The 26,179-nt window shown below is 47.7% G+C and overlaps 2 protein-coding genes across 3 annotated transcripts in view; one reads left to right on the top strand and one right to left on the bottom strand.

The window, feature by feature from the left end:
• The window catches only part of MPND (MPN domain containing), a 36,792-nt gene extending 34,055 nt beyond the window's left edge, over positions 1-2,737 (bottom strand). For both annotated transcript variants that reach the window (XM_032230781.1, XM_032230864.1), the window contains exon 1: positions 2,403-2,737. The gene's annotated coding sequence lies outside the window, so the exon portion shown is untranslated. The remainder of the gene's footprint in view (positions 1-2,402) is intronic.
• Positions 2,738-3,543: 806 nt separating this feature from the next.
• Positions 3,544-25,391, top strand: STAP2 (signal transducing adaptor family member 2). Its single transcript, XM_032214478.1, has 10 exons — positions 3,544-4,280; positions 7,254-7,325; positions 12,815-12,946; positions 14,365-14,421; positions 17,568-17,695; positions 21,975-22,106; positions 22,734-22,803; positions 24,005-24,107; positions 24,636-24,864; positions 25,376-25,391. Exons 1-10 carry the CDS (start codon positions 4,185-4,187, stop codon positions 25,389-25,391), a joined length of 1,035 nt encoding a protein of 344 aa, XP_032070369.1. The 5' UTR covers positions 3,544-4,184.
• The last annotated feature ends 788 nt before the right edge of the window (positions 25,392-26,179 follow it).

The following is a 26,179-nucleotide window of genomic DNA, read 5'->3' as shown; positions in this document are numbered from 1 at the left end:
GTGAAATAATCTAACAATGACACAATGAAGAATTAATATTATATCTGGTGATATAATGTATAAGGTTAAGAACTTATTATAATGATATTTCGCTGCTGATAAGGCAATTCTAATAGGGGAACAAATGAAAACTGGTATATATAGGCAGCGATGTTTTGTTGAACAATGAAGGAATAAGATCTCTGTTTGAAGGTATGAAATGCAAGGTTAACAATAAATATAAGTATACTTTCTGGGGAAAAATAATGCTAATGTTAACTGAATATATACTGCAGAATGAAAATGAGGCCTTTAGTTGTATTAGATGAAACATTTGAGACGGTAAATATTATTTGAAGATGCAGATGTTAAAACACTTGTAACCAAACGACATGCTGCATGTGATGATTCCCCCCCCCTTTTTTTAAACCCTAGGTTATTGTGGTGTCTATTAAATATATAACAGAGAGATACGGGGTGTATGTATGGGGGGAAACGTAGTAGGGATGCACCTGTAATCAAATGACATACTGTATGGGATGATGGCTTCCCCCCCCCCCTTTTTTGTGTATGTATGGGTTTTTTTTTTTTTTCTTTTCCCTCTGCCTTTCTTTTTCTATTGTTATGTGATTATGTTGTCTATGTAACAAAAATAAAATTAAATTTAAAAAAAAAGATTGAAGGGACCCCCTTCAAGAATAAAAGCAACTCGGTCGTGTCTAGCTTTGTAATCAGTTTGTGCAATTTTGCTGCATTCACTTATTAAATGTGAAACAGTTTCGACTTTGTTATTGCAAAGTCGGCAATTTGGGTTGTCAGTGGATTTTTGTATCTTCGCTTTCATGGCATTAATTTGTAGTGCTTGTTCTTGAGCAGCCAGTATTAAACCTTCCGTCTTTTTCTTGATGGTTCCCATCTTAAGCCATGTCCATGTCAAGTTGTCATCCCATTTTCCTTCAATGTTTTTCAAGTGCTGTCCATGCAAAGCTTTGGTTTTCCATCTATTAAATCTGTCATCCAGCTGTTTTTCCTTATATTCTGCCTTTGTTTCTGTTGTTTTTATGCTGTTCTCCGTTTTCATAGCCCGCAGCAATTTTTCTGTACTTTGGTTCACATAATCATTAAAACTTCATTTTTCTTCTTCTACAGTTTGATGTATTTGCAATAGCCCCCCCATGCCCCCTATTTTTCTTGGCAGGTAAAACCTGTTGATGTCACTTCGTGGGTGTAAAGCGTGGTACATATTCAAAAGTTTGCATGTTTTCCAGTCCAAGTTTTCCAGTTGATGATTCCAGCTGAGTAGCGAATCATTGGAACTGCCTATGTATTAATGGCTTTAATTATGTTTCCAGCATTCAGCTTTGATTTTAATATTTTGCGGACGTATTCCTTTTGTGTTGACTCTTTGACTTTTCCATTCAAGATGTTATCTGTTTCCAATATGCCTAGGTACTTGTAACCACCATCCTTTGCTAATGCTTTCACTATATTTCCATTTCCCAGTTCTATTCCTTCTGTTTTTTCCATTTTTCCTCGGCGCATGGATAATATAGCACATTTTTCAAGTCCAAAGTTCATTTTGATGTCACTGCTGAACAGTTGAACTGTGTTGAGTATTGATTTAAGTTCAGTGGGGCTTTTTGCGTACATTTTTAAGTCATCTATGTATAGTAGATGGTTTAACTCGCCATGTTAGCTTGAGATTTGGTATCCCAGTTTTGTGTTTCGTAGGATTGTTGTTGTTGTTGTTATGTTAATCTTTGGTGAGATTGTTTGGCAGCTCGACAGCTCAAGTCCTAACCAAGGACCTAGGAACTGTTAAGGTAACGTCGGAGGATATAAGCTGTTCCAAGTAGGGTGGTTTTTTGTAGAATCAGAATGTTCAAGTCTGATAAATTTAGAATTTCCAAATAGTGAGGTAGCCCTTTAGGTATTGCTCCAAGGGCTCCAATTACAATCGGGACAAGACTCAATGATGATGATGATCATCATCATCCTCATCATCATCATCCTCATCATCATCATCCTCATCACCACCATCATCATCATCTTTTCAGCATCCAGCCGGAATGGATTCTTTATAGTTTAATGTTAAATTTATTTGACATTTGAGTCTTTTTTTCTCCTTTTTTATACACATGCTCACAAAATGCCTTTTTTGTTAGCACTGGATGTATGTTTTTGTGTTTTTCGTTTTGGACTTTACTCTCATTCACAAAATCAGTATATAGTTTGAATTTAGATGCCTTGAGGGAGTTGGTTAGTATGGAGGCGGCTTGTGATATCAGCATTTGTAATCTGTAAATCTTTTTTTTAATTAAAGTTTTGTATTTTTTCCATTTTCCTAACATATAATCACATGTATACTATTACATAACCAACATCATATTGTATTATTAAATGTTTACATCAATTCATCTTACCAGCAACTCCCAAGTAATCTGTAAATCTTTGTGTTTTTTGCTGCACCGAAAAAAGATGGATATTGCTACTTTTTCTCCAGTCTTTCTTCTCTCTGTTTTCACCTTCTTAGCCTCTTCTTAACTTTATTTATGTATTTATATCCTGCCTTTATTATTTTGGCGAACTTGTCTGATACGCTTCCATCTCTTTTCCCCACAACAACAACCCTGTGGGGTGGGCTGAGAGAATGTGACTGACCCAAAGATCACTGAACAACTGATTGTAAATCAAGAAGTCTCTCTCTCTCTCTCTCTCTCTCTCTCTCTCTCTCTTTCTTTCCCTCCCTCCCTGTCTCTCTTTCTCTTTCTCTCCCTCATTCCCTTTCTCTCTTTTCTTTCTTTCTTTCTCTCCCCCTATCTCCCTCTCTTTTTCTTTCTCTCCCTCATTCCCTTTCTCTCTTTTCTTTCTGTCTTTCTTTCTTTCTTACTTTCTTTCTCTCCCCCTCCCTCCCTCTCTCATTTCTCTCTCTCATTCTTTCTCTCTCCCTCCCTTTCCCTTTCTCTCTCTCTTTCTTTCCCTCCCTCCCTGTCTCTCTTTCTCTTTCTCTCCCTCATTCCCTTTCTCTCTTTTCTTTCTTTCTTTCTTTCTTTCTTTCTTTCTCTCCCCCTCCCTTCCTCTCTCATTTTTCTCTCATTCTTTCTCTCTCCCTCCCTTTCCCTTTCTCTCTCTCTTTCTTTCCCTCCCTCCCTGTCTCTTTCCCTCACTCCCTTTCTTTCTTTTCTTTCTATCTCCCTCCCTCCCTCCCTCCCTCTCTTTCTCTTTCTCTCCCTATTCCCTTTCTTTCTTTCTTTCTCTCCCCCAACTCCCTCTCTCATTTTTCTCTCTCTTTTTTTCTCTCTCTCTCTCATTCTTTCTCTCTCCCTCTCTTTCTCTCTCTCTTTCTTTCCCTCCCTCCCTGTCTCTCTCCCTCACTCCCTTTCTTTCTTTTCCTTCCATCTTCCTCCCTCCCTCTCTTTCTCTTTATCTCCCTCATTCCCTTTCCTTCTTTTCTTTCTTTCTCTCCCCCCTACCTCCCTCTCTCATTTTTCTCTCCCTCCCTCTCTCTCGCTCTTTCTCTCCCTCCCCCTTTCTCTTTTCTCTCTCTCTCTTCCTCCCTCCCATTCTCTCTTTATTTCTTTCTCTTTCTCTCTCTCTTTCTCCCACCCTCTCTCTTCCTCTCTCTCTCTCTCCTGGCCCTTGTTGGTCATCAGGAGCTCAGCCTCAATTTCCCCAACAGCAACAGGCTGGATTTGAACTCCGTCCAAACCCTTGCTTTGCCCAGAGAGACATCTCGAAAGCAGCTTTCTGCACTTTCTCAGAAAACCCTGCTCCTCTTCTCCCTTTTCTCCTCCATTCGGAAAAACCGAAGCTGCTGCCCGGTGGGGCCAGGGACAGATACGAATCACGACAGCTGGCCGGGACCAACCAGCAAGTCTGAATTCGTCCTTTGCCTCCGAAACAAAAGCCAGCCGCCTCCTTTTCTTCATGTGAGCTCAAGCGAGGAAGAACCAGCTGGCAAAAAACCTCCTGGGCCCCTTGTCCTGTCCAAGGTCCGAGCGGCCAAGGGCACCGGCTGAGGGGACGGCCCCCGGGGAACTTTACAGGTGCCTGGGGAAAAAAAAAACCCCAGGAAGAAGAAGAAAAAAATCCGTGCTGTTGAATTTATTGCATTTTTGCTTCCTGGTGTAAATTCCTCAACTCTGCAGAAAGAGAGAGAGGGGGAGAGAAAGTCCTTCAACCACTGGCCAGAGTGGCAGGAAGCGATGGCTGCACCAGGCCAGCGGTCAGCCAAAGGCAAGGCCGCTCTGCCCCCCCATTACTACGAGGGCTTCTTGGAGAAAAAGAATCCGTGGGATGAGGTACCTTTCTCTGGCTTGCTTGGGGGGGGAAGAAACGGAGGGGGACAAAGGGCATGGGAAAACCAGAAGGGAGGCTCTTTGGAAGCTGTGCACATCTGGGGGAGGGGGATACAGCTGTTCCCCCCTCCCCGGGAGAGGAGGGCAGGGGCTGAATCTTAAATCGGGGTGGGTGGGGGTTCAAATCTTATCTGGCATATCAGGAAGTGTAAGGGTATGTGAGAAGGACTTTGAGAGACTGACGAAGAATTGATTCCTAGGAACGGACAGATAAGAGGCAGCGTAGCCCTCAGCTGTACAGGTAGTCCTCGACTTACAACAGTTCGGTTAGTGACCGTTCAAAGCTACAACGGCAGTGCCCGCTTTTCACACTTAACGACTGTTGCAACATCCCCGCAATTTACATCCGGGTGCTTGACCTCTGGATCCTATTTATGACGGTTGCCCGTGTCCCGGCCGTCCCGTGATCCCCTCCCGACAAGCAAAGTCAACAGGGAAGCCGGATTCCCTTAACAACCGTGTTACTAATTTAACAGCCCCAGTGATTCGCTTAAACACACGCGGCAAGAAAAGTCGTAAAAACGGTGCACAACTCACTTAAGAAATGTTTCACTTAGCGACATAAATCCTGGGGTCAAATGTGGTCGTACGTCAAGGACTACCTGTATAAGGGAGGGAGAAAGAGACTCAGAAGGGATCCTCCCTAGTTTCTCAGGGTTTAATGGAGATGGGCCAGGTGGGAGAGGTGAATGCTGCCTAGGGAACAGACAGATAAGAGGCAGCATAGCCTGAAGCTGCATAACGGGTGGAGAAAGAAGCTCAGAAGAAACCCTCCCTAGTTTCTTTGGATGTAAAGGTGACTTGGGAAGAAATGCTGCCTTGGGAACAGTCAGATAAGAGATAGCCTAGCCCTCAGCTGCACAACAAATGGAGAAAGAGATTTAGAAAGGACTCTCCCTAGCTTCTCAAGCTGTAAAGGGAGGGGAGGAGAGATGCTGCCTAGCAAACGGTCAGATAAGAGGCACCATAGTTTGAAGCTGCACAAAATGAATGGAGAAAGAGGTTTAGAAGGGGACCCTCCATAGTTTCTTGGACTGTAAAAGGGGGGGGATGCTGCCTAGGGAGTAGATAAGAGGCCACATTGCCACAGCTGCATAACAGGTGAAGAAAGAAACTTAGAAGGAACCTCCTTAGTTTCTCAGGAGATGGGGAATACATTCTAGCCAGGGGAACAGTCAGATAAGAGGCCCCATAGCCCTCTGCTGTATAATGGGCGGAGAAAGAGGGTCAGAAGGGACCCTCCCTAGTTTATCAGGCTGTAAAGGAGATGTGGGGGAAGAGATGCTGCCTAGTGAACGGTCAGATAAGAGGCAGCATCGCCGGAAGCTGTATAACAAATGGAGAAAGACGTTCAGAAGGGACCCTCTATAGTTTCTTTGGCTGTAATGGGGGGAGGGGGATGCTGCCAGGGAACACATAACAGGCAGCATAGCCCACAGCTACATAACGGATGGAGAAAGAGGGTCAGCAGGGACCCTCCCTAGTTTCTCAGGCTGTATAGGAGAGGTGGAAGGAAGAGATGCTGCATAGTGAACGATCAGATAAGAGGCAGCATAGTCTGAAGCTGCATAATGGAGAAGGAAGCTCAGAAGGGACCCTCTATAGTTTCTTCGGCTGTAATGGGGTGGTGGTGGAGTGGAATGCTGTCTAGGGAACACATAAGAACATAGGAAACATAGTCCACAGTTGCATAAAGGTGGAGAAAGAAACTCAGAAGAGACCCTCCCTAGTTTCTCAGTCTGTAAAGGAGACAGGAGACATTCTGGCCAGGGAACAATCCAGTGGTGGGTTTCAAAAATTTTTGGCACCTGTTCTGTAGGTGTGACCTGCTTTCCGGGTCCACTGGTGGAACCTCTTCTAACCGGTTTGGTAGATTTGATGAACCGGTTCTACTGAACCGGTGCGAACCGGTAGGAACCCACCTTTGGAACAATCAGAGAAGAGGCCACATAGCCCTCTGCTGTATAACGGATGGAGAAGGAGGCTCAGAAGGGACCCTCCCTAGTGTCTCAAGGTGTAAAGGAGAATGAAACAGGGACAAAATTGTACTTCCGGATTTGTAAGATTCTGTCATTTTATTATAAATTAGAATGAGCTACTCTGGTTACCTTTCCATGAGGTGAAAAGAATTTAATGGGAGAAAGTTGAGAAACTTTGATAATTCTTTGGCCCTGGCTGCCACGTGCCTCAGTGTCATTCAGTGACGGTACAGAAAAATTGGACTTTGCATTTTGTACGTCTCGGGGTTTCCGTTTTGTTTTGCTAATCGCTTAGTCATTGCGTGTTTTGGTAACTTACAGAAATAATAAACTGTGATGGAATGGAAATGCAAGTCTGATTATATGTGTGATTATATGTGTGTGTGTTTGTTTATTTGCTTGCTTATTTATTTATGGAATTTATATTATGGGCTATTCACACATGGCGGACTCAAGGCGGCTTACAGAATATAAAACCTCATATAAAAACAATAAAGCCAATAAAAGAAGATTCCTATAATAAATTAATATAATAAAATCACCCCACCCCCCAGGTTAAGGCGCTGCCCTAGAAGCCAGGAGACTGTGAGTTCTAGTCCTGCCTTAGGCATCATAGCCAGTTGGGCAATAATTCACAGCTGTGGCAAAGTAAGGTAATAAAACAGGGCAAAAATCACAACAAACGTCTCACTTAGCAATGTGAACTTGTGGCCTCAATTCTGGTCGGACGTTGAGGACTACCTGAACTTTGATGGAATGTTTTCTCTCTGGAAATCCCAGAAATTGCAATTTTTTTAAAAAAAAAATTCCAATCTGTTGTTGACTGCAGATGGGGCAAAAAAGTCAAGATGGCGGCTGGGACTGCGAGTTCAAAGCCCTTATCGTTTCAAGAGAATCCCATTTAATCATTCCTCTGTTCTCTTTTTTATTTTAATAGGATTATAAGAAGTACTGGGCTGGTCTCTGGGGCTCCACACTGTATTTCTACCACACCAACAGAGAAAGTCAGGTAAGTCCAGTGCGGTGTTGCGTGGTGTGTGTGTGAAGCATGGCCAAGGGTTCAACTTTCGCTAACAGGGAACCTTCTACCACATGTGGTGGACTTGTCCCAAGGTTGGAAATACTGGTGTAAGATAAGGAAGTGGCTGGATGAGATAATTGAGCGAAGGATGGAGCTAGCCCTGTTTAGGATAACCCGCTCCCTGCTGAACAAAAGGGAGGCGGGGGAACCCTTGCAGGGCAGAGCTGAAGAATATGCCCAATTCTTAGCGGACAAAATTGCTCGGTTTCGGACGGACTTGGACTCCACATCTGCAGTTCCAGCCGAGACTCAGGGGGACCAAGTACAACAGCTCTGGGTTGAGTTTCAGGAGGTTACCCCCGGGGATGTGGACAAGGCCATGAGAGCTGTGAGTTCTTCCACCTGTGCTTTGGATCCGTGTCCCTCATGGCTGGTTTCCAACTGTAGTGAGGTGACACGAGGCTGGATCCAGGCGGTTGTAACCGCCTCCCTTCGGGAGGGGAACTTCCCCGCCGCACTGAAGGCGGCGGTGGTGAGACCCCTCCTGAAGAAGCCATCTCTTGATCCAGCTGTCCTTAATAACTACCGCCCGGTCTCCAACCTCCCCTTCCTGGGGAAGGTTGTTGAGAAGGTGGTGGCCTTCCAGCTCCAACGGTCCTTGGAGGAAGCAGACTACCTAGACCCCTTCCAGTCAGGCTTCAGACCCGGTTACAGCACTGAAACCGCCTTGGTCGCATTGATGGATGATCTCTGGAGAGCCAGAGATGAAGGACATCCCTCCATCCTGGTCCTCCTTGACCTCTCAGCGGCTTTCGATACCATCGACCATGGTATCCTTCTGCGAAGACTGCGGGAGGTGGGAGTGGGAGGCACCGTGTTACGGTGGTTCTCCTCCTACCTCTCGGACAGGTCGCAGTCGGTGTTAGTGGGAGGGCAGAGATCGTCCCCAAGGCCCCTGAAATATGGGGTGCCGCAGGGTTCGGTCTTATCCCCCCTACTATTTAACATCTACATGAAACCGCTGGGAGAGATCATCCGTAGGCACGGGATTAGATACCATCAATATGCGGACGATACTCAATTGTATCTGTCCGCCCCGTGCCAAATCAATGAAGCGGTTGCCGTGATGGACCGGGGGCTCGAAGCCGTCATGGACTGGATGAGGATTAACAAGCTTGTGCTCAACCCAGAAAAGACCGAGTGGCTGTTGTGTTTTCCTCCCAAAAATTCGGCCACTAATCCAACACTCAGGCTGGGGGGTCAAATTCTACACCCCTCAGAGAGGGTTCGCAACTTGGGAGTCCTCCTGGATTCACAGCTGTCATTCGACCATCATATAGCGGCTGTGACCAGGGGGGCATTCGCCCAGGTACGCCTGGTGCGCCAGTTGCGACCCTACCTGAACCGGGAGGCCCTCACAACAGTCACTCGGGCCCTCGTGATTTCTAGGCTGGAATACTGCAATGTGCTCTACATGGGGCTGCCCTTGAAGAGCATCCGGCGACTTCAGCTAGTGCAGAACGCAGCCGCGCGAGTGATTGCGGGTGCACCCCGATTCACCCGCATTACACCTATCCTCCGCGAGCTGCGCTGGCTACCTGTCGATCTCCGGATGCGCTTCAAGGTGCTATTGACCACCCATAAAGCCCTACATGGCAGTGGATCGGGATACTTGAGAGACCGCCTTCTGCCAATTACCTCCCTACGGCCTATAAGATCTCATAGGTTAGGCCTCCTCCGCATCCCATCGGCCAGCCAATGTCGGCTGGCAACCACAAGGAGGAGGGCCTTCTCAGTAGCGGCCCCGACCCTTTGGAACGAGCTCCCCGTAGAGATTCGTACCCTCTCCACCGTCCAGGCCTTCCGCACAGCCTTGAAGAACTGGCTCACCCGTCAGGCCTGGGGATAAGGACCATTACCCCGCCCGAATGTTGTATGCATGTTGTGTATCATTTTTATTATGTGTTGTTGTCTTAGTACTGTATTGTATTGTATTCCCCTCTCCCTGGTTTCTGTGAGCCGCCCTGAGTCCCCTCAGGGAAAAGGGCGGCCTACAAATAAAATCAAAACTAAACTAAACTAAAACTAAAGCCGGAATTGTTTCTCCCGGCAATCTTTGATGGGAAAATGGAGGAAGAAAATTACAATACATAATATTACACACATTAATTGCAAGTAATGTGCAAGTAAAGTATTAGCACAGAACCGGAAGCAAACAGATACTCCTCCAGATCTGATTATAAGAAGGGAAATCTAAGGATGTGCAGAAATGGATAGACTGTCTATGGAAACGAAGAAGGGGGAGGAAACCGAGGACTATCAAATTTGGAATAGATGGTATTCCTGGCTTGAGAGTAAACACCAAATTTAAGGCCTAAAGGGTAAATGTATAAATGTATAGAGAGTATCTAAATAAGGATATTGTCAACTCCCAAGGTTGTTCTAGGGAGAGATGGGGGGGGGGGAGTGCGTTCCAAGTTGTCGGCTGAAGTCGGATCTCAGATAACTGCAGCAGGATTGGGAGGGGTGCACCTCATTGGGGAATGTGATTGATGACACAGACTGAAGGGAAGGAAGGAACAGGGTTAAAATTCAGCTACAACTCAAACAAAGCTTAGGCCTGACTGCGAAAAGATCTTGCCTATGGTGCTCCTAATACATGACTAGTTTTGTATTGAAACTCGGCTCGAGACTCATGAATCACTTAGGGCATTTTTAGGAAACCCTAACTTAGGATAATGATATAGAAATAGAGTTTTTTGTAAATAGGTTATGGGAAATATGGATACCGATGTTGAAAAGCTGTTACAAGTCTACATTTGTGTTTTGTCTTTTAAATGTTGAAAATTTAATAAATACTATTTAAAAAAGGGAGGGGGGGACCTCCCAAATTTGGTGCTTAAGTGAAACTGACTTCCCCATTGACTCTGCTTGTCATGCTCACGACAGCCCCCTGTGGTCCATTTTGAGCCTAGCAGGCCTCTCTGAAGCCTTCTGGGAACAAAAAAATGGGCTGCGGGGGGGGGGAGGAGTGCCACACACCCCTTGCTCTTCCCTGCCCCCACGCATGCACATGACCTCCCCCCCATCCCACACAGTCCGTTTTGGCCCTAGCAGACCTCCTTGAAGTCTCCAGGGACCAAAACTGGCTGCAGGGGGTGTGGCCCTGCACCTCCCATGTTCCCCCACCCTCCCACATGGGTGTGTGACCCCCCCTACGCATGCACGAATGACCACGCCCATGCTTCCCATGCCCACGCGTCAGGGGTGGGTTTCTCGCCCCGTTCCAACCTGTTCGGTTGGAACGGGGCCGGCGGCATCCTCGTGAACGCGCGCGGTGCACGCATGGGTACTAGCATCTGCGTGACGCTCCAGCTGCTCCTGGAGGATCACGCAGGCGTTGTATGCAGCCTGCGCATGCGTAGAAGCGCAGAACTTGTCAAAACCGGGTAAGGAGCGCGGGCGGGCAGGCGCGCCCTTCGCCGTTCCCGGAAGTTACTTACTTCCAGGTTCGCCGACCAACCGGTTCGCAGGGACCGCCGCGAACCGGTTGAAACCCACCCCTGTCACGCGTGCATGCGTGCAACCCACCCTGCACTCTCCTCGCACATGCGCCGTACACTAACTGTAAACCCCCCTCCATGATCCCCCCCACCCCTGCGCATGCGTACCACACCCACCCCTGTGGTTTGTTTTGGGTCTAGCAGGCCTCCCGAAGCCTCCTGGGAACAGAACGGGCTGCGGGGGGGGGGAGACCCTGCACCCCCCATGGTCCCGCACGCCCCCCCGCACATGTGCATGTGACCACCCCCGCCCCACCTGCACTTGCACACATGTCTCCCACATGGATGGCAGGGACCACGGGGTGGGTTCCTGCCAATTCTTCTATAGAAGAGGTTCCACAATTCTACAGTGCCGTTTAGAACCGGTTCCAGCTCCCTCCCCCCACCCGTCCAAACATCATCAAGATGAAGAGCGAGAGGAGGAATTCTGGGAGTTGAAGTCCACAAGTCTTAAAGCTGTCAAGTTTGAACACCCATGGGTTTTTTTTTTCTAAAGGGTTAGGGGTGCGAGGGTCTTGCAACTTGACAGCTTTAAGACTTGCGTGCTTCAAATGCCAGAGTTTCTGAGCCAACATTTTGGTTGCTAAGCAAGAGGGTTGTTAAGTGAGTTTCACCACATTTTACAAGTTGGCCACGCCCACCCAATCACATGGCTGGCAAGCCACCCCCACCCAGTCACATGGCCAGCAAGCCACTCCCACAAAGCAGGCCACACCCACAGAAGAGGTTCTAAAAAAATTTGAAACCCACCACTGCAGGGACCTGAAAATCAGCTGGCTGGCGGGAGGCGCGGTGCAGCTGAACTGGGCGACGGCTCGCCTGCCTGCAGACGTTCGCTCTATATGAAGTTTCTGTTTCCTTGCAAGGATGTAGTTTGGGAGCGGTTCGGTTAGCATTGCTTTAAATAGCTGGTTTTAAGTGAGACGCTTCAGTTCTTGCCTATAACTCTTGCTATCACAAACCTTCCAATCAAAGCTTCTTTTGGAACCACAGGAGTTTCAAGAGTCCTCCTTTCTTGGGAAGATTGGAGAGGCAAGACCCTATAGACGTTTTTTTTCAGTGCCGTTGTAACTTCAAGCGGTCACTAAATGAACTGTTGCAACTCGAGGACTACCTGTGCTTATATCTATCTAATCTAACTTGTTGAACATCTTTTTTTTACAAGCGTGGAATGGATTCCTACCCATTCATTTATTCACTGAATACAATTTTGATCAACTGTCATCATAACGATGCCCTAGATAAATTAAGCAGGGGGCTAAAAAAAAAACCCGAATAAGTTTGGGGCCACAGATTAGCGGTAGATTATTTGCTTTCCATGGTCCCGGATTCAAATCCTCCGCACCTCTATGTCAAGTTTGAACCATGTTCTTTGCTGTTGCAACCATTATCGCTTCTCAGCTTGCCAACAAACCCGTGTGTGCATGTGTGGATTTGATATGGAATATATGCTCCAGGCATCAAGACGACGAGCTGTGAGAGCCAAGGACACTTCGGCAGGTGTTTGCCAACACCAAAGACTTTTTCTCAGAACAAGACAAAGAAACTCCATTGGACAATGTGACTCGCTCTAATAGGGAGAGGGAGAATCCTATATTTTAATTATGTGGCTTTGCACGGGAATTAGCTAGATCTGGTTTTGCCCTCACCGGTTGTGAAATGATGTACTCAATAAAGTTTTGCATTCAGAGATTGGATCGCCTCAACCGTGCTTGTTATGCTTGTTATGCCTCTCAGTCAGAACATTGATATTCTAGTGACATAAGACTCTCCTTTATTTGAATCTTGTAAAAAATTGTTGGGCCAAAAGGATAAACAGGGAAAAGGTAAACGTAAACGTAAGAAGGAAGAAGGCAACCTTGAGGACTAGAAGCTTGGAAACTAACCTTTTTACTCGTTCTTCCTCACCTCCAGTATATTGAGAAAATTGATCTGACTGACTTGGTCTCCCTGGCCGAAGACAACTGTCCAAGAAGTGTGAGTTCCATGTCTACAGAAAAACCAGGGCTGGTTCTGAGGATGTTGAACCAAGAAATAAAGTTGAGGGTAACGTATTTTCTTTCTTTCTTTTTGTTACAAAGGGATGATTCCACCAGTGAGCTGTTGTTGAAATAAAAAGTTGTGCATGTGATTGTAGTATAAAGTATGCCAAGAGCTCAGATGCAAAAATCTTTCCAAACCATATGCAATACAATAGCAGAGTTGGAAGGGACCTTGGAGGTCTTCTAGTCCAACCCCCTGCCTAGGCAGGAAACCCTGTACCGTTCCAGACAAATATCATCTTTTTTGTTTTTTTTAAAACTTTAAATCCAAGTCAATATTTGTATCCTGCTAGAAAAAGGCTGCATTAATCTAGAACAGGGGGCTCCCACGCTAGGCCACTTTAAGACTTGTGGACTTCAACTCCCAGAATTCCTCAGCTGGTTGAGGAATTCTGGGAATTGAAGTCCCCAGGTGGCCAAGTTTGGAAGACCCCCGGTCTAGAATCTAAATCACAACAAAATTAATTCTAGAGTGTTGGGAGGCTCTATAACTGGAAGGTCTTCAACTAAGATTGGGCGTCCGTTTTCTCTGAGATAGTGGGAGAAGTCCTGTGTGGGCTGGAGGTTGAATTAGATTACTAGAAGATCTCAAGGTCTCTTCCAACTCTATGGCTCTTGATTCCATGACCTCCAAGGTGTCTTCTAACCCTGTGACTCTATGATTTCATGACCTCCAGGGTTGCTTCCAACCTTGTGACTCTATGATTCCAAGATGGCCAAGGTCCGTTTCACCCCTGTGACTCTATGATTCCATGACTTCCGTTTCAACCCTATTACTCCATGATTCCATGATCTTCAAGGTGGCTTCCAAGTTCCAACTCTATGACCCCGTGATACCATAGCCTCACTTCCCACGCTGTGACTCTATGATTCACAGCGACCCCATGGCTCCATGTTTCCATGATCTCCGAGGTCCCTTCCAACCCTGTGACTCTGTTATTCCAAGACCTCTGTTGTGACCCCTATAACCGTGATTTTATGACCTGCATGGTCCCTTCCAATTTTGTCACTCTATGATTCCCAAACCTTTGTTGCAACTCCTATCACTGTGATCCCATGGTCTCCGAGGTCCCTTCCAATCCTTTGACTCTATGAGTTCATGACCTCTGTTGCAAGCCCTATAGCTATGATTCCATGACCTCCAAGGTGGCTTCCAATTCTGTAACGCTGTGATTCCATGATCTCCAAAGTCTTTTCCAAACATGTGACTCTATGGTCCACAGTGACCCCATAACTCCACCATTCCATGACCTCCAAGGTCCCTTCCAACCCCGTGACTCTATGACTCCATGACCTCTGTTGCCAACCCTATCTGTGACTCCATGGCCTCCAAGGTCCCTTCCAACCCTGTGACTCTATGATCCCATTGTTCTAATCTTGGCGTAATTCTTACCTTACATGGGCTTTGTTTCCCCTTTACAGATGGAAAGCCTGGAACAGCAGGAAATGTGGAAAAGTTTTATACTCACCATGGTGGAGGTAGGGGCAGTAGTGAAATCTAAAAAAAATTCCTAGCATTTCTGTGGGGGTGGCTTGATGGGGGGGTCATGTGACTGGGTGGGCGTTGCTATGAGGTCATGTCACTGAGTGGGGGGGTGTCAAAAGACAGAAACTCACTTTAACAATGTCCTGCTGGAGCAGGGGGTTGGACTAGATGACCTCCAGGTCTCTCCCAGCCCTGGATTGCTGTGCTCTTTCAAGGCATCCTCTGAAACTGCATCTAGTGCCAGGTTTGTGGTCCTTCCTCCCTCTCCTTTTTCCCTCCCTCCCTCACTCCCTCCCCCCTCTCTCCCCCTCTTCTTTCACAGCACACACACCCCACTGCTTTTTAAAGCATTTCCCCCTGCTTATTTGCCCAAACCAACAGGGAAAAAATGCTTTAAAAAGCAGGGAAAAAGCTGTGAGCAGCGCAATCCTCGGAAGCTTTCCCCTGGAGCAGGGGGTTGGACTAGATGACCTCCAGGTCCCTCCCAGCCCTGGATTGCTGTGCTCTTTCAAGGCATCCTCTGAAGCTGTGTCTAGTGCCAGGTTTGTGGTCCTTCCTCCCTCTCCTTTTTCCCTCCCTCCCTCCCTCCCTCCCTCTCTCCCTCTCTCTCTCTTTCTTTCTTTCACAGCACACACACCCCACTGCTTTTTAAAGCATTTTCCCCTGCTTATTCACCCAAACCAACAGGGAAAAAATGCTTTAAAAAGCAGGGAAAAAGCTGTGAGCAGCGCAATCCTCGGAAGCTTTCCCCTGGAGCAGGGGGTTGGACTAAATGACCTCAAGGTCCCCCCCAGCCCTGGATTGCTGTGCTCTTTCAAGGCATCCTCTGAAGCTGTGTCTAGTGCCAGGTTTGTGGTCCTTCCTCCCTCTCCTTTTTCTCTCCCTCCCTCCCTCCCTCTCTCACTCTCTCTCTCTCTTTCTTTCTTTCACAGCATACACACCCCACTGCTTTTTAAAGCATTTTTCCCTGCTTATTCGCCCAAACCAGCAGAGAAAAAATGCTTTAAAAAGCGGGGAGAAAAGCTTCCGACGATCGCACGGCTCACAGCTGAGCTGCACGATCCTCGGAAGCCGTTTTCCCACTACCAGTTCGCAGAACCAAGGACAATTGTCCCTACCGGTCAGTGGTGGGTTTCAAATTTTTTTTGAACCTATTCTGTAGGTGTGGCTTGTTTTGTGGGAGTGGCTTGGCGGTCATGTGACCGGGTGGGAGTGGCTTGCCAGCCATGCGGCCGGGTGGGCGTGGCCAGCTTGGAAAATGTGGTGAAACTCACTTAACAATGCTCTTGCTTAGCAACCAATATTTTGGGACAAAATTGTGGTCATAAGTTCCCCTCCTTCCTTCTCCGTTTTCAAGCTGCTTGTGAAAGAGGAGGAAGGGGGCGGAGGGAGGCTTTTCAGGAGCCCAGAGCAGCGGTGAAGCCAAGGGAGGGAGCGTTCCAGTCAGAGGTGGGTTCCTACCAGTTCGCACCAGTTCGGTAGAACCGGTTCGTCAAATCTACCGAACCGGTTAGAAGAGGTTCCTCCAGAAAGCAGGCCATACCTACAGAAGAGGTTCCAAAATTTTTTGAAACCCACCACTGACACACACACACACACACACACACATACACACACACAGAAAGAGAAAGAGAAAGAAAGGAAGAAAGAAATAAAGAAAAAAAGGAAAAAGAAAGAAAAAGTGAGAGAGAGATGAAAGAAAAAAAAGGAAAAAGGGACAGAGACAAAAGGAAGGAAAGAGAGAGAGAGGGAGAAAGAAAGAAGGAAGGAAGGAAGGAAGGAAGGAAAGAAAGAAAGAAAGAAAGAAAGAAAGAAAGAAAGAAAGAAAACACATGGCCGGCAAGCCACTCCCTCAAAGGAGGCCACACCCACAGAGTAGGCTCAAATTTTTTTTGAAACCCACCACTGGTTCCAGTACTGGGCCTCCGGAAGAACGAGTACTAGGAGACACACTAAATTTCACCAACTGGTACGCCTGAACTGGTGCGTACTGGCTGAAACCCACCCCTGCTACCGGTTCAGCCGAACTGGGAGGATTTCACCCCTGGGTAGGGGGTTGTTTATTCTCTGCCCACCTTCTTAAGCAATAAATCATTCTGGAAGGTCTTGTACTTACTTATTTTAAATGGCGACAAGAGTAGCAGGATGTAAATACTTCAAATGGAACGGGAAGTCGAACTAACCTTGGTGCACATGATCAAAATTCGGAAACTTGGCAACTGGCTCGTATTTACGACGGTCCCGGGGTCACGTGACACCCCCCCCCCTTTTTGCGACCCTCTGACAAGCAAAGTCAACGGGGGAAGCCGGATTCACTAAGCGACCGCATCATTCACTGAAACAACGGCAGTGATTCGCATAACCACAGCGGTAAGACAGGTTGTAAATCGGAGGACTTAACAAATGCCGTGCTTAGCCACATAAATTTTGGGCTCAATCGTGGTCGTAAGTCAAGGACTGTCTGTAATCTTGTGACTTTCCTTCAAAATTAAAGAGCCCCGGAAGAAACGTTTGCACAGATAGTCCTCGACTTACAACAGGCCACTTAGTGACCTTTCAAAGTTGCAACACCACTGGAAAAAAGTGAATTGCAAACCGGTACCTTCTATTGCAGTGTTTCTCAACCTGGGCGACTTTAAGTCCTGTGGACTTCAACTCCCAGAATCCCCCAGCCAGCTGCTGGCTGGGGGATTCTGGGAGTTGAAGTCCACAGGACTTAAAGTCGCCCAGGTTGAGAAACACTGTTCTACTATATATACAGCAGGTATAAGTTTTTCACACTTAAGAGCTTTCTGGCACCCCCAGGATCATGTCACCCACACTCCGACACTTGCCCACCGACTCATACTTACGACCGTCGCCGTGTCCCGAGGTCACGCCATCCCCTTTTGCGACCTTCTGACAAGTGACGTCCATGGGAAAGCCAAATTCACTTTGCAAACTTTATCAACTGGGGCAATTCACTTAACAGCTGAGGCATTAAAAGGTCGTAAAAGGGGGCAAAGCTCGCTCCACCCATGCCTCGCTCAGCGACAGAAATGTTGGGGCCATCAAGCCGAGGACTACCTCTGAATGTTGTTAAAAACATAGATTTTTACGGTGGGTACCACCAGCTCAGTCTGCCTTCCGTCATCCTTAGATGAAGATCCCGGCATCCATGTCTTTGCTACCTGGACACCTGTACAGGTTGTCGGAAACCTTGGAGAAGGAAAAGGAGAGGCGATCCGACCTCAGCGTGAGCCTGAAAAGGGAAGAGAAACTGCCCGAGTAAGTTGTGAGCTGCTTGCGGTGTTTGTTCACACAAACTTGCGATGGCCTTCTTTGTCTGTTTCTTCTGAAAACTGGTTCCACTGCGAATTGCATTACAAGTCGCGTCAAGCCACAGTGGCGAAAGGGCCAGTCTAGAAACCAGGAGACGGTGAGTTCTAGTTCCCCCTTAGACGTGAAGGCTGGGCGGGGGAACTTTTGGGACATTCACCAGGAGACTGGGAGTTCTAGTTCCATTTTAGGCATAAAAGCCCGCTGGGTGACTTTGGGTCAATCACCAGGAGACGGTGAGTTCTAGTCCTTCCTTAGGCATGAGAACCAACTGTGTGACTTAGGACCATTCACCAGGAGACTGGGAGTTATAGTTCCACCTTAGACATGAAAGCAGATAGGTGACATTGAGAAAAATCTTTCTTTCTTTCTCTCTCTCTCTCTCTTTCTTTCCTTCCTTCCTTCTTTTTTTCCATCTTTTTTCCTTTCTTTTTTCTCCTTCCTTCTTTCCTCCCTCTTTCCCTCCTTCTCTCTCTCCTCCTTGCTTCGTTGCTGTCTTTCTTCCTTGGTTCCTTCCTTTCTTTCCTTCTTTTTTCCCTTCCTTTTTCTTTCTTTTTTTCCCTTCTTTCCTCCCTCCTTCTCTCTCTCTTCCTTGCTTCGTTGCTTTCTTTCTTCCTTGCTTCCTTGTTTTCTTTTTAAATTGGTATGTTGAGTGTATGGGAGTTGGCTGGAATTGAATGAATGGCCCACTTTTAGTAATTGTTACCTTTGTATTTTATATGTTTTAATATTTTACGTGGGAACTGTTAGTGTGGATAACTGAGAATGTGTGACTCGGAGGACCTGCTGGGGAAGGCGAGGGGTACCGGGGTGGTTGGGGGGACCATGGACATGGGAGTGGGTCGGAGCATAGCGGTCGTGATAGGGAGAGGCAGATATGGCGGGGACCTTAGGGCTGGCCATTACCGGGGAAGGAGGGTTCGCTACATCACAGAGATCCCTCCTTCCGGCCCTAGGAGTCCCACTCCAAGACCAGATGGCGCGAGTAGTCAGGACCCTGGTCTCAGGCTGTTGTCGCTAAATGCCAGGTCTGTTGTTCACAAAGCTCCCCTCGTCCGGGACTTAATTGTTGACGAGAGGGCAGACCTGGCATGTATTACTGAAACCTGGCTGGGCACAGAAGGAGGAGTCCCCCTTGTAGAGATGTGCCCAGAGGGATTTCAGGTGCTTCATCAGCCGAGAGCCCAGGGAAGGGGTGGCGGTGTGGCTATTGTAATCCGGGAGTCTCTGTTACCTCGTAGGGTCCCTGCTCCGGAGCTTGTCGGGTGTGAGTCTCTGCTGATAAAGTTGGACCTCAAGGGTCAAGTGGGTTTGCTGCTAACGTACCTGCCTCCCAACTGCGTTGCAGCATCCCTCCCCTCGCTCCTCGAGTCAGTAGCCGAGCTGGCAGTTGAGTTCCCCAGGCTTATAGTTCTGGGGGATTTCAATCTGCCATCGCTCGGTGAACGCTCTGATGGGGCGCAGGAGTTCATGGCTTCCATGACAGCCATGGGCTTGACCCAAGTAATTCGGGGCCCAACCCACGCAGCGGGTCACATGCTCGACCTCGTATTTCTCTCGGAGCAGTGGATGTGTGATCTTGGTCTGAGGGGTAATGAGATCCTACCCCTGTCGTGGTCAGACCACTGCCTACTGAGGCTTGACTTCCGGAGGCCAAACCCCCACCGTAGGGAGGAGGAACCGACCAGATGGTTCCGCCCCAGGCGACTCATGGACCCGTTGAGGTTCCAGACGGAGCTTGGGGTTATTCCTGATACTCTCGCCCACAGTTCGGCGGAGACTCTGGCTGCCGCCTGGTACTCGGCGGCGTCGGAGTCTCTCGACCGGATTGCGCCACTACGGCCCCTCCGGGTCAGTGGATCCCGGAGACCTCCCTGGTTTACCGAGGAGCTCCGGGAGAAGAAACGCCGGAGGAGGTGCCTAGAGCACCAGTGGAGGTCCGATAGGTCCGAGGCGAACCGAGCACTCTTAACTACCTGCACCAAGGACTATGTCCGAGCACTAAGAACTGCAAAAAGATCATATATTTCAGCCTTGGTTGCGTCCGCCGAGTCACGCCCAGCCGCCCTGTTTAGGATAACCCGCTCCCTCCTCAATAGGAGGGATGCGGGAGACCCCTTGCAGGGTAGGGCTGAGGATTATGCTCAGTTCTTGGCGGACAAGTAGCTCGGTTTCGATCGGACTTGGACTCCACCGCAGTAGATCCAGCTGAGACACAGGAGGATCACTTGCCACACCAGTTCTGGGTTGAGTTCCAGGACGTTGCCTCTGGGGATGTGGACAGGGCCATTCGAGCTGTAAGTGCCTCCACTTGTATTCTGGACCCGTGTCCCTCCTGGCTGGTTGCCAACAGCAGGGAGGTGACACATGGCTGGATCCAGGCGGTTGTCACCGCCTCCCTTCGGGAGGGGCACTTCCCCGCCGTACTTAAAACGGCGGTGGTGAGACCCCTCCTGAAGAAACCATCGTTAGATCCAGCCATTTTAAACAACTTTCGTCCTGTCTCCAACCTTCCCTTTATCGGGAAGGTTGTCGAGAAGGTGGTGGCCTTTCAGCTCCAACGGGCCTTGGAGGAAGCTAGCTATCTTGACCCCTTCCAGTCCGGCTTCAGACCTGGTTACAGCACAGAAACCACTTTGGTCGCATTGACCGATGATCTCTGGAGGGCCAGAGATGGAGGCTATGCGTCCATCCTGGTTCTCCTTGACCTCTCAGCGGCTTTCGATACCATCGACCATGGTATCCTTCTGCGACGACTGCGGGAGGTGGGAGTGGGAGGCACTGTTTTGCGGTGGTTCTCCTCCTACCTCTCGGACAGGTCGCAGTCGGTGTTGGTCGGGGGACAGAGATCGTCCCTGAGGCCCCTAACGTGTGGGGTGCCACAGGGTTCGGTCTTATCCCCCCTACTATTTAACATATACATGAAACCGCTGGGCGAGATCATTCGGAGGCACGGGATAAAATACCACCAATATGCGGACGATACGCAATTGTATCTGTCCGCCCCGTGCCAACTCAATGAAGCGGTGGACGTGATGAACCGGGGTCTGGAGGCCGTTAAGAACTGGATGAGTGCTAACAAACTGGTACTCAACCCGGACAAGACCGAGTGGCTGTTGTGCTTCCCCCCCAATAATTTGGCTAATATACCAACGCTTAGGCTGGGGGGTCAAATTTTATACCCCTCAGATAGGGTCCGCAACTTAGGAGTCCTCCTGGACCCACAGCTGACTTTTGATCACCAGCTGTCAGCTGTGACCAGGGGGGCATTTGCCCAGGTTCGCCTGGTCCGCCAGTTGCGGCCCTACCTAGACCGGGGGCTCTCACAACAGTCACTCGAGCCCTTGTGATCTCTAGACTGGAATACTGCAATGGGCTCTACATGGGGTTGCCCTTGAAGTGCATCCGGCGACTGCAGCTAGTCCAGAATGCAGCCGCACGAGTGATAGTGGGCGCACCGCGGTTCGCCCATGTTACACCTGTCCTCCGCGAGCTGCACTGGCTACCTGTTGGTCTCCGGGTGCGCTTCAGGGTACTGATGACCACCTTTAAAGCACTCCATGGTAGTGGATCTGAGTACCTGAGAGACCGCCTTCTGCCGATTACTTCCCTAAATCGACCAATTAGATCGCACAGACTGGGCCTCCTCCGAATCCCATCTGCCAGTCAATGCCGACTGGCGACCACACGGAGGAGAGCCTTTTCTGTTGCTGCTCCGACCCTGTGGAACGAGCTCCCCATGGAGATCCGTACCCTCACCACTATCCAGACCTTCCGCGCAGCCCTCAAGATCTGGCTCTCCCAGCAGGCCTGGGGATAGGTTTCCAATTACCCGCCCGAGTGTTTGATTGTTGAATGAAAGTTGTGTTTTACTATTTTTTCTTTGTTCACATATTGTTTTGTTTTTGACCTTGCACCCCCCCTCCCCCCCCCCTGTGGTTGTAAGCCGCCCTGAGTCCCCTCAGGGAAAAGGGCGGCATATAAATCCCAATAAACTACTACAAACTACTACAAAACTACTTCTTTCTTTCTTTCTTTCCTTCCTTCCTTCCTTCTTTCCTTCCTTCCTTCCTTCCTTCTTTCTTTTTCTTCTTTTTTTCCTTCTTTCTTTTTTCTCCTTTCTTCTTTCCTCCCTTTCTTTCTTTCTTTCTTTCTTTCTTTCTTTCTTCTTTCTTTCTTCTTTCTTCTCTTTCTTTCTTTCTTTCTTCTCTTTCTTTTTTCTCCCAGCCTGTTTCTTCCAGGTCTCCAGAACGGAAGCTGTGGCCCTTCTGGAGCAGAACGAAAATTATGGCAACATGTTGCTGCGTCCTGGACAGGATGGGAAGAGCTTCTCGTTGACCGTTCGGCAGAAGGCGCCCGGGGTGAGTTGGAAGGACAAAGGCGCGTGCGCGCACACACTTCAATCTTTCAAGATCCGGTTACTGGCAGTTCTCGACTATGACTTAGTTCCTGCTCTTCGAACATCTACAGAGAACAATGAACTTAACGTACTACAGGTAGTCCTCAACTTACAACAGTTTGTTTAGTGACCATTTGAATTTACAGCTGGCACCGAAAAAAAGTGACTTAGGACCATTTTTCACACTTACGACCATTGCCGCATCCTCGTGGTCACATGATTTACCTTCAGAGGCTTGACCTCTGACTCATATTTATGACGGTGTCAGTGTCCCGGGGTCACGTGATCCCTCTTTTGCGACTTCTTACATGCAAAACCCCACGGGATTCACTTAACAACAGTGACACTAATTTAACAATTGCAGCGATTCACTTAACAAATGTGTCAAGGGAAGTCGTAAAATGGAGCAAAACTCCCTTAACAAATTTATCCCTTAAAAACATAAATTGGGGCTCAATTGTGGTCGTAAGTTGAGGACTAGCCGTGTTTCGACTTCTGACCTTGGAAATGGCCTAAAATAGAATGATTGGACCTTGGGATGAAACTTAAGAGGGGACAGAATTCGAATTCCGTTTTGTGTCTTTGCAGAGCCGTGAGTGTCAAGCACTATAAAATCAATGCCGTTGGTGGGGAGTACATCATCGTTATGGAAAAGCCGGTAAGGGGGACCAGGGGGGGTCACAGGGGGGCGAGGAAGGCAAACCAGGTTTTTAGGAAAGAAGGGAGGGGAAAATAGGACTTGATCGGGTAGCTGTTTCAAGTTATTCATTTCAAATCTATACTTTTTAAAATGGACGTGCTCCCCAGGTTACTAGATCTCATGCAAGTGGGAAAAATTGTGAAAAGCTTGCATGGTCTCAGCTGAACCCTTGAAGCATATGGCAACCTTGTGAGATTATAGATAGTTCTCCCTCCCTCCCATCCCTCCTCCCTCCCTCCTCCTTTTCTCCTCTATTTCTTTCCTCTCTCCCTCCAGTACTTCTCCTTTTCCTCCCTTCCTTCTTCTCTATTTGCACCCTTCCTTCCTTACTTCTCCCCTCCTTCCTTTTCTCCTCTATTTCCTCCCTCCCTTCCACCCTCCAGTACTTCTCCTTTCCTTCCTTCTTTCCTTCCTTCCGCCTTCTCTCTTTCCTTTCCTTCCTCCCCTACTTCTCCTTCCCCTTGTTTCCTTTTTTCCTTTCCTTCCTTCCTTCCTTCCTTCCTTCCTTCCTCTCTATTTCCTTCCGCCCTCCCTCCCTCCCTTCGTCTGTTTCCTTCATTTTTTCCTCCCCTACTTCTCCTTCCCCTTCTTTCCTTCTTTCTTTTCCTTCTTTTCCTTCTTTTCTTCTTTCCTCCCTTCCTCCCTTTCTCTTTCTCTATTTCCTTCCACCCACCCTTCCTCCCCTGTTCCTTCCTTTCTTCCTCCCCTACTTCTCCTTCCCCTTGTTTCCTTTTTTCCTTTCCTTCCTTCCTTCCTTCCTTTCTCTCTATTTCCTTCCGCCCTCCCTCCCTTCCTCTGTTTCCTTCCTTTTTTCCTCCCCTTCTTCTCCTTCCCCCTTTTTCCTCCCCTACTTCTCCTTCCCCTTCTTTCCTTCTTTCATTTCCTTCTTTCCTTCCTGCCTTTCTCCTCCTCTATTTCCTTCTGCCCTCCCTCCCTCCCTCTGTTTCCTTCCTTTCTTCCTCCCTACATCTCCTTCCTGTTGCTTCCTTCCTTCTCCCATCCAAGTTCCAATACGGGAGTAGCTCAAAGCAGAGGAGAATTTCCAAATGTCTTGCAATTCCGCAGTCATGTTTTGAGACTTTTTTCCCCCAGCCGATTTGACGAAAGCTTCCTCTCCATTTCCACGCTCTCCCCTCCCTCGCTTTTCTCCCCTCCCCAGAATTACTGCTCCTCCCTCATGGCCGTGCTGGACTTCTTCATCACCAAGACCCGGGGGCTTCTGGTGCCCCTCAGTGTGGAGAAGAGCTACGCCATGGCTCTGGGTAGGCCTCAACCGTCTCTAGAGTTGTCTGGGAAATTGGAGAGAAAAGGGGGGAAATATCAGGTCATCCTCGACTTACGGCCACAAGGGAGCCCCAAATTTCTGTGGCTAAGCAAGGCAGCTGCTTTGCCTCATTTTACGACCTTCCTTGCCGCCGTCGTTAAGTGAATCACTGCCGTCGTTCGGTGAATCATGCCCGTTGTTAAGTGAGTTGGGCAGTTTGTTAAGTGAATCCGGCTTCCCCGTGGACTTCGGTCAGACAGTCGCAAAAGGGGATCACGTGACCCCCGGGGCACTGCGACCGTCATAAATACGAACCACTTGCCAATCTTCTGGATTTTGATCACACGACTACGGGGATGCTACGACGGTCGCAAGTGTGAAAAATTGTCCCTTTTTTCCCCGTGCCGCTGTAACTTGGAATGGTCACTAAATGGTTGGTTGTAAGTCGAGAACTACCTGTAGTCCAAATGTCATCAAGAGTCAGAATCCCCTCCTCATTTTCTACCGGGACTTGTCTTCTTTGCAGACGTCGTGGAGAGGGATCAGGAAGGCGAGCAGGGCATGTCGGGGTCCCCATTGGAGCCTGAAGACCCCCAGACCGCACCTGGGAAAGGTACTTCAACGCTGATTCCGAGGCTGAATTCGCACCTGGATCATGGAGGAAGGCAGCCTCCGTTTTACTTCCTGCTTCAAATTAGCCCACAAATGCTATTTTATTTTATTTTATTTCTTTTCTTTTCTTTTCCTTTCCTTTCTTTCTTTTTTTTCTTTACTTTATTTATTCTATTCTATTCTTTTCGTATTTTATGTTACTTTATTTATGTATTTTATTTTATCTAGTCTACTTTACATACTTTACTTTATTCTACCGTTACTTTACTTTATTTTATTCTATTTTATTCTATCTCTATTCTCCTTATGTTTACTTTATTTTTTTCTATTCTATTACTAGGGCTTTCCTCTTCCCCCCCTCCAATTTGGATGTTTTAATTGTCATTATATAATATAATTTTCAAATGCTTATCCCTAATTTAATTTTAGTTTCTCAAGTTAGGATTTAGATGCTGTTTTCTTTATTGGTTGGGTTATATGTACCCTGCCCTGAGGCCGTTTGTGAGGGAGATGGCTGCTTTAGAAATATGAAATGTAGATAGCAATAGCACTTAGACTTATATACCCTTGCAATGTTTTATAGCCCTCTCTAAGCGGTTTACAGAGTCAGCCTCTTGTCCCCAACATCTGCCTCCTCATTTTTACCACCCTCAGGCAGATGGAAGTCTGAGTCAACCTTGAGCCAGTAGATTCAAACTCCTGGCAGTGGCAGAGTTTGTCTGCAATACTGGATTCTAACACTGCGCCCACTACATAGAGATAGATGAGATAGATAGATAGATAGATAGATAGATAGAGAGATAGATCGATGATAGATAGGATGGATGGATGGATGGATTGGATGGATGGATGGATGGATGGATGGACGGACTACGGACGGCTGGAGAATAGATGTAGATTGATACATGGAAGAGAGAGAGTGATAGATGGTAGATAGATGATGGATGGATGGGATGGATGGATGGATGGATGGATGGATGGAGATTGATAGATTGATACCTAGATGGAAGAGAGAGATAATTGATAGATGGTAAGATGATAGCGGGAGGAAGGGAGGGATAGACAGGTAGATAGGTAGATAATAGATGTAGATTGATAGATTGATAGATAGATGAAAGAGAGAGAGAGAAAATTGATAGATAGAAGATAGATTGATGGATGGATGGATAGGTGATATAGATAGATGGCATGGATAGATAGATAGATGATGATAGATAGATAGATGATAGATAGATAGATAGATAGATAGCTAGATAGATAGATAGATAGATAGAGGTAATGGATTGATCAGCTTGGCCTGGAATCTCCCCACTACAGACTATCCTCAATTTATGATCATAAATTGATCATAAATATGATCACCCTAACCCTAACCAGTTGTCCAGCGTCTGAATGATACATGACCACGGGGATGCCGCAGCGGTCTTAAGTGTGAGAAGCAGTCGTAAATCCCTTGTT

This window comes from Thamnophis elegans, chromosome 1 (genome assembly GCF_009769535.1).
Source record: "Thamnophis elegans isolate rThaEle1 chromosome 1, rThaEle1.pri, whole genome shotgun sequence".
NCBI classification, from domain to species: Eukaryota; Metazoa; Chordata; class Lepidosauria; order Squamata; family Colubridae; genus Thamnophis; species Thamnophis elegans.
Note: the sequence above shows the minus strand (reverse complement) of the source record. Positions and strands in the feature narration are given on the sequence as shown.

What these genes read in the sequence shown, in the direction of transcription:
- STAP2 (XM_032214478.1), top strand. Translation starts at nt 4,185, where the DNA reads ATGGCTGCACCAGGCCAGCGGTCAGCCAAAGGCAAGGCCGCTCTGCCC. An exon ending in AGGGAAGAGAAACTGCCCGA is followed by an intron (nt 17,696 to 21,974) that starts GTAAGTTGTGAG and finishes TTTTCTCCCAGC; the next exon opens with CTGTTTCTTCCAGGTCTCCA. An exon ending in GAGCTACGCCATGGCTCTGG is followed by an intron (nt 24,108 to 24,635) that starts GTAGGCCTCAAC and finishes TCTTCTTTGCAG; the next exon opens with ACGTCGTGGAGAGGGATCAG.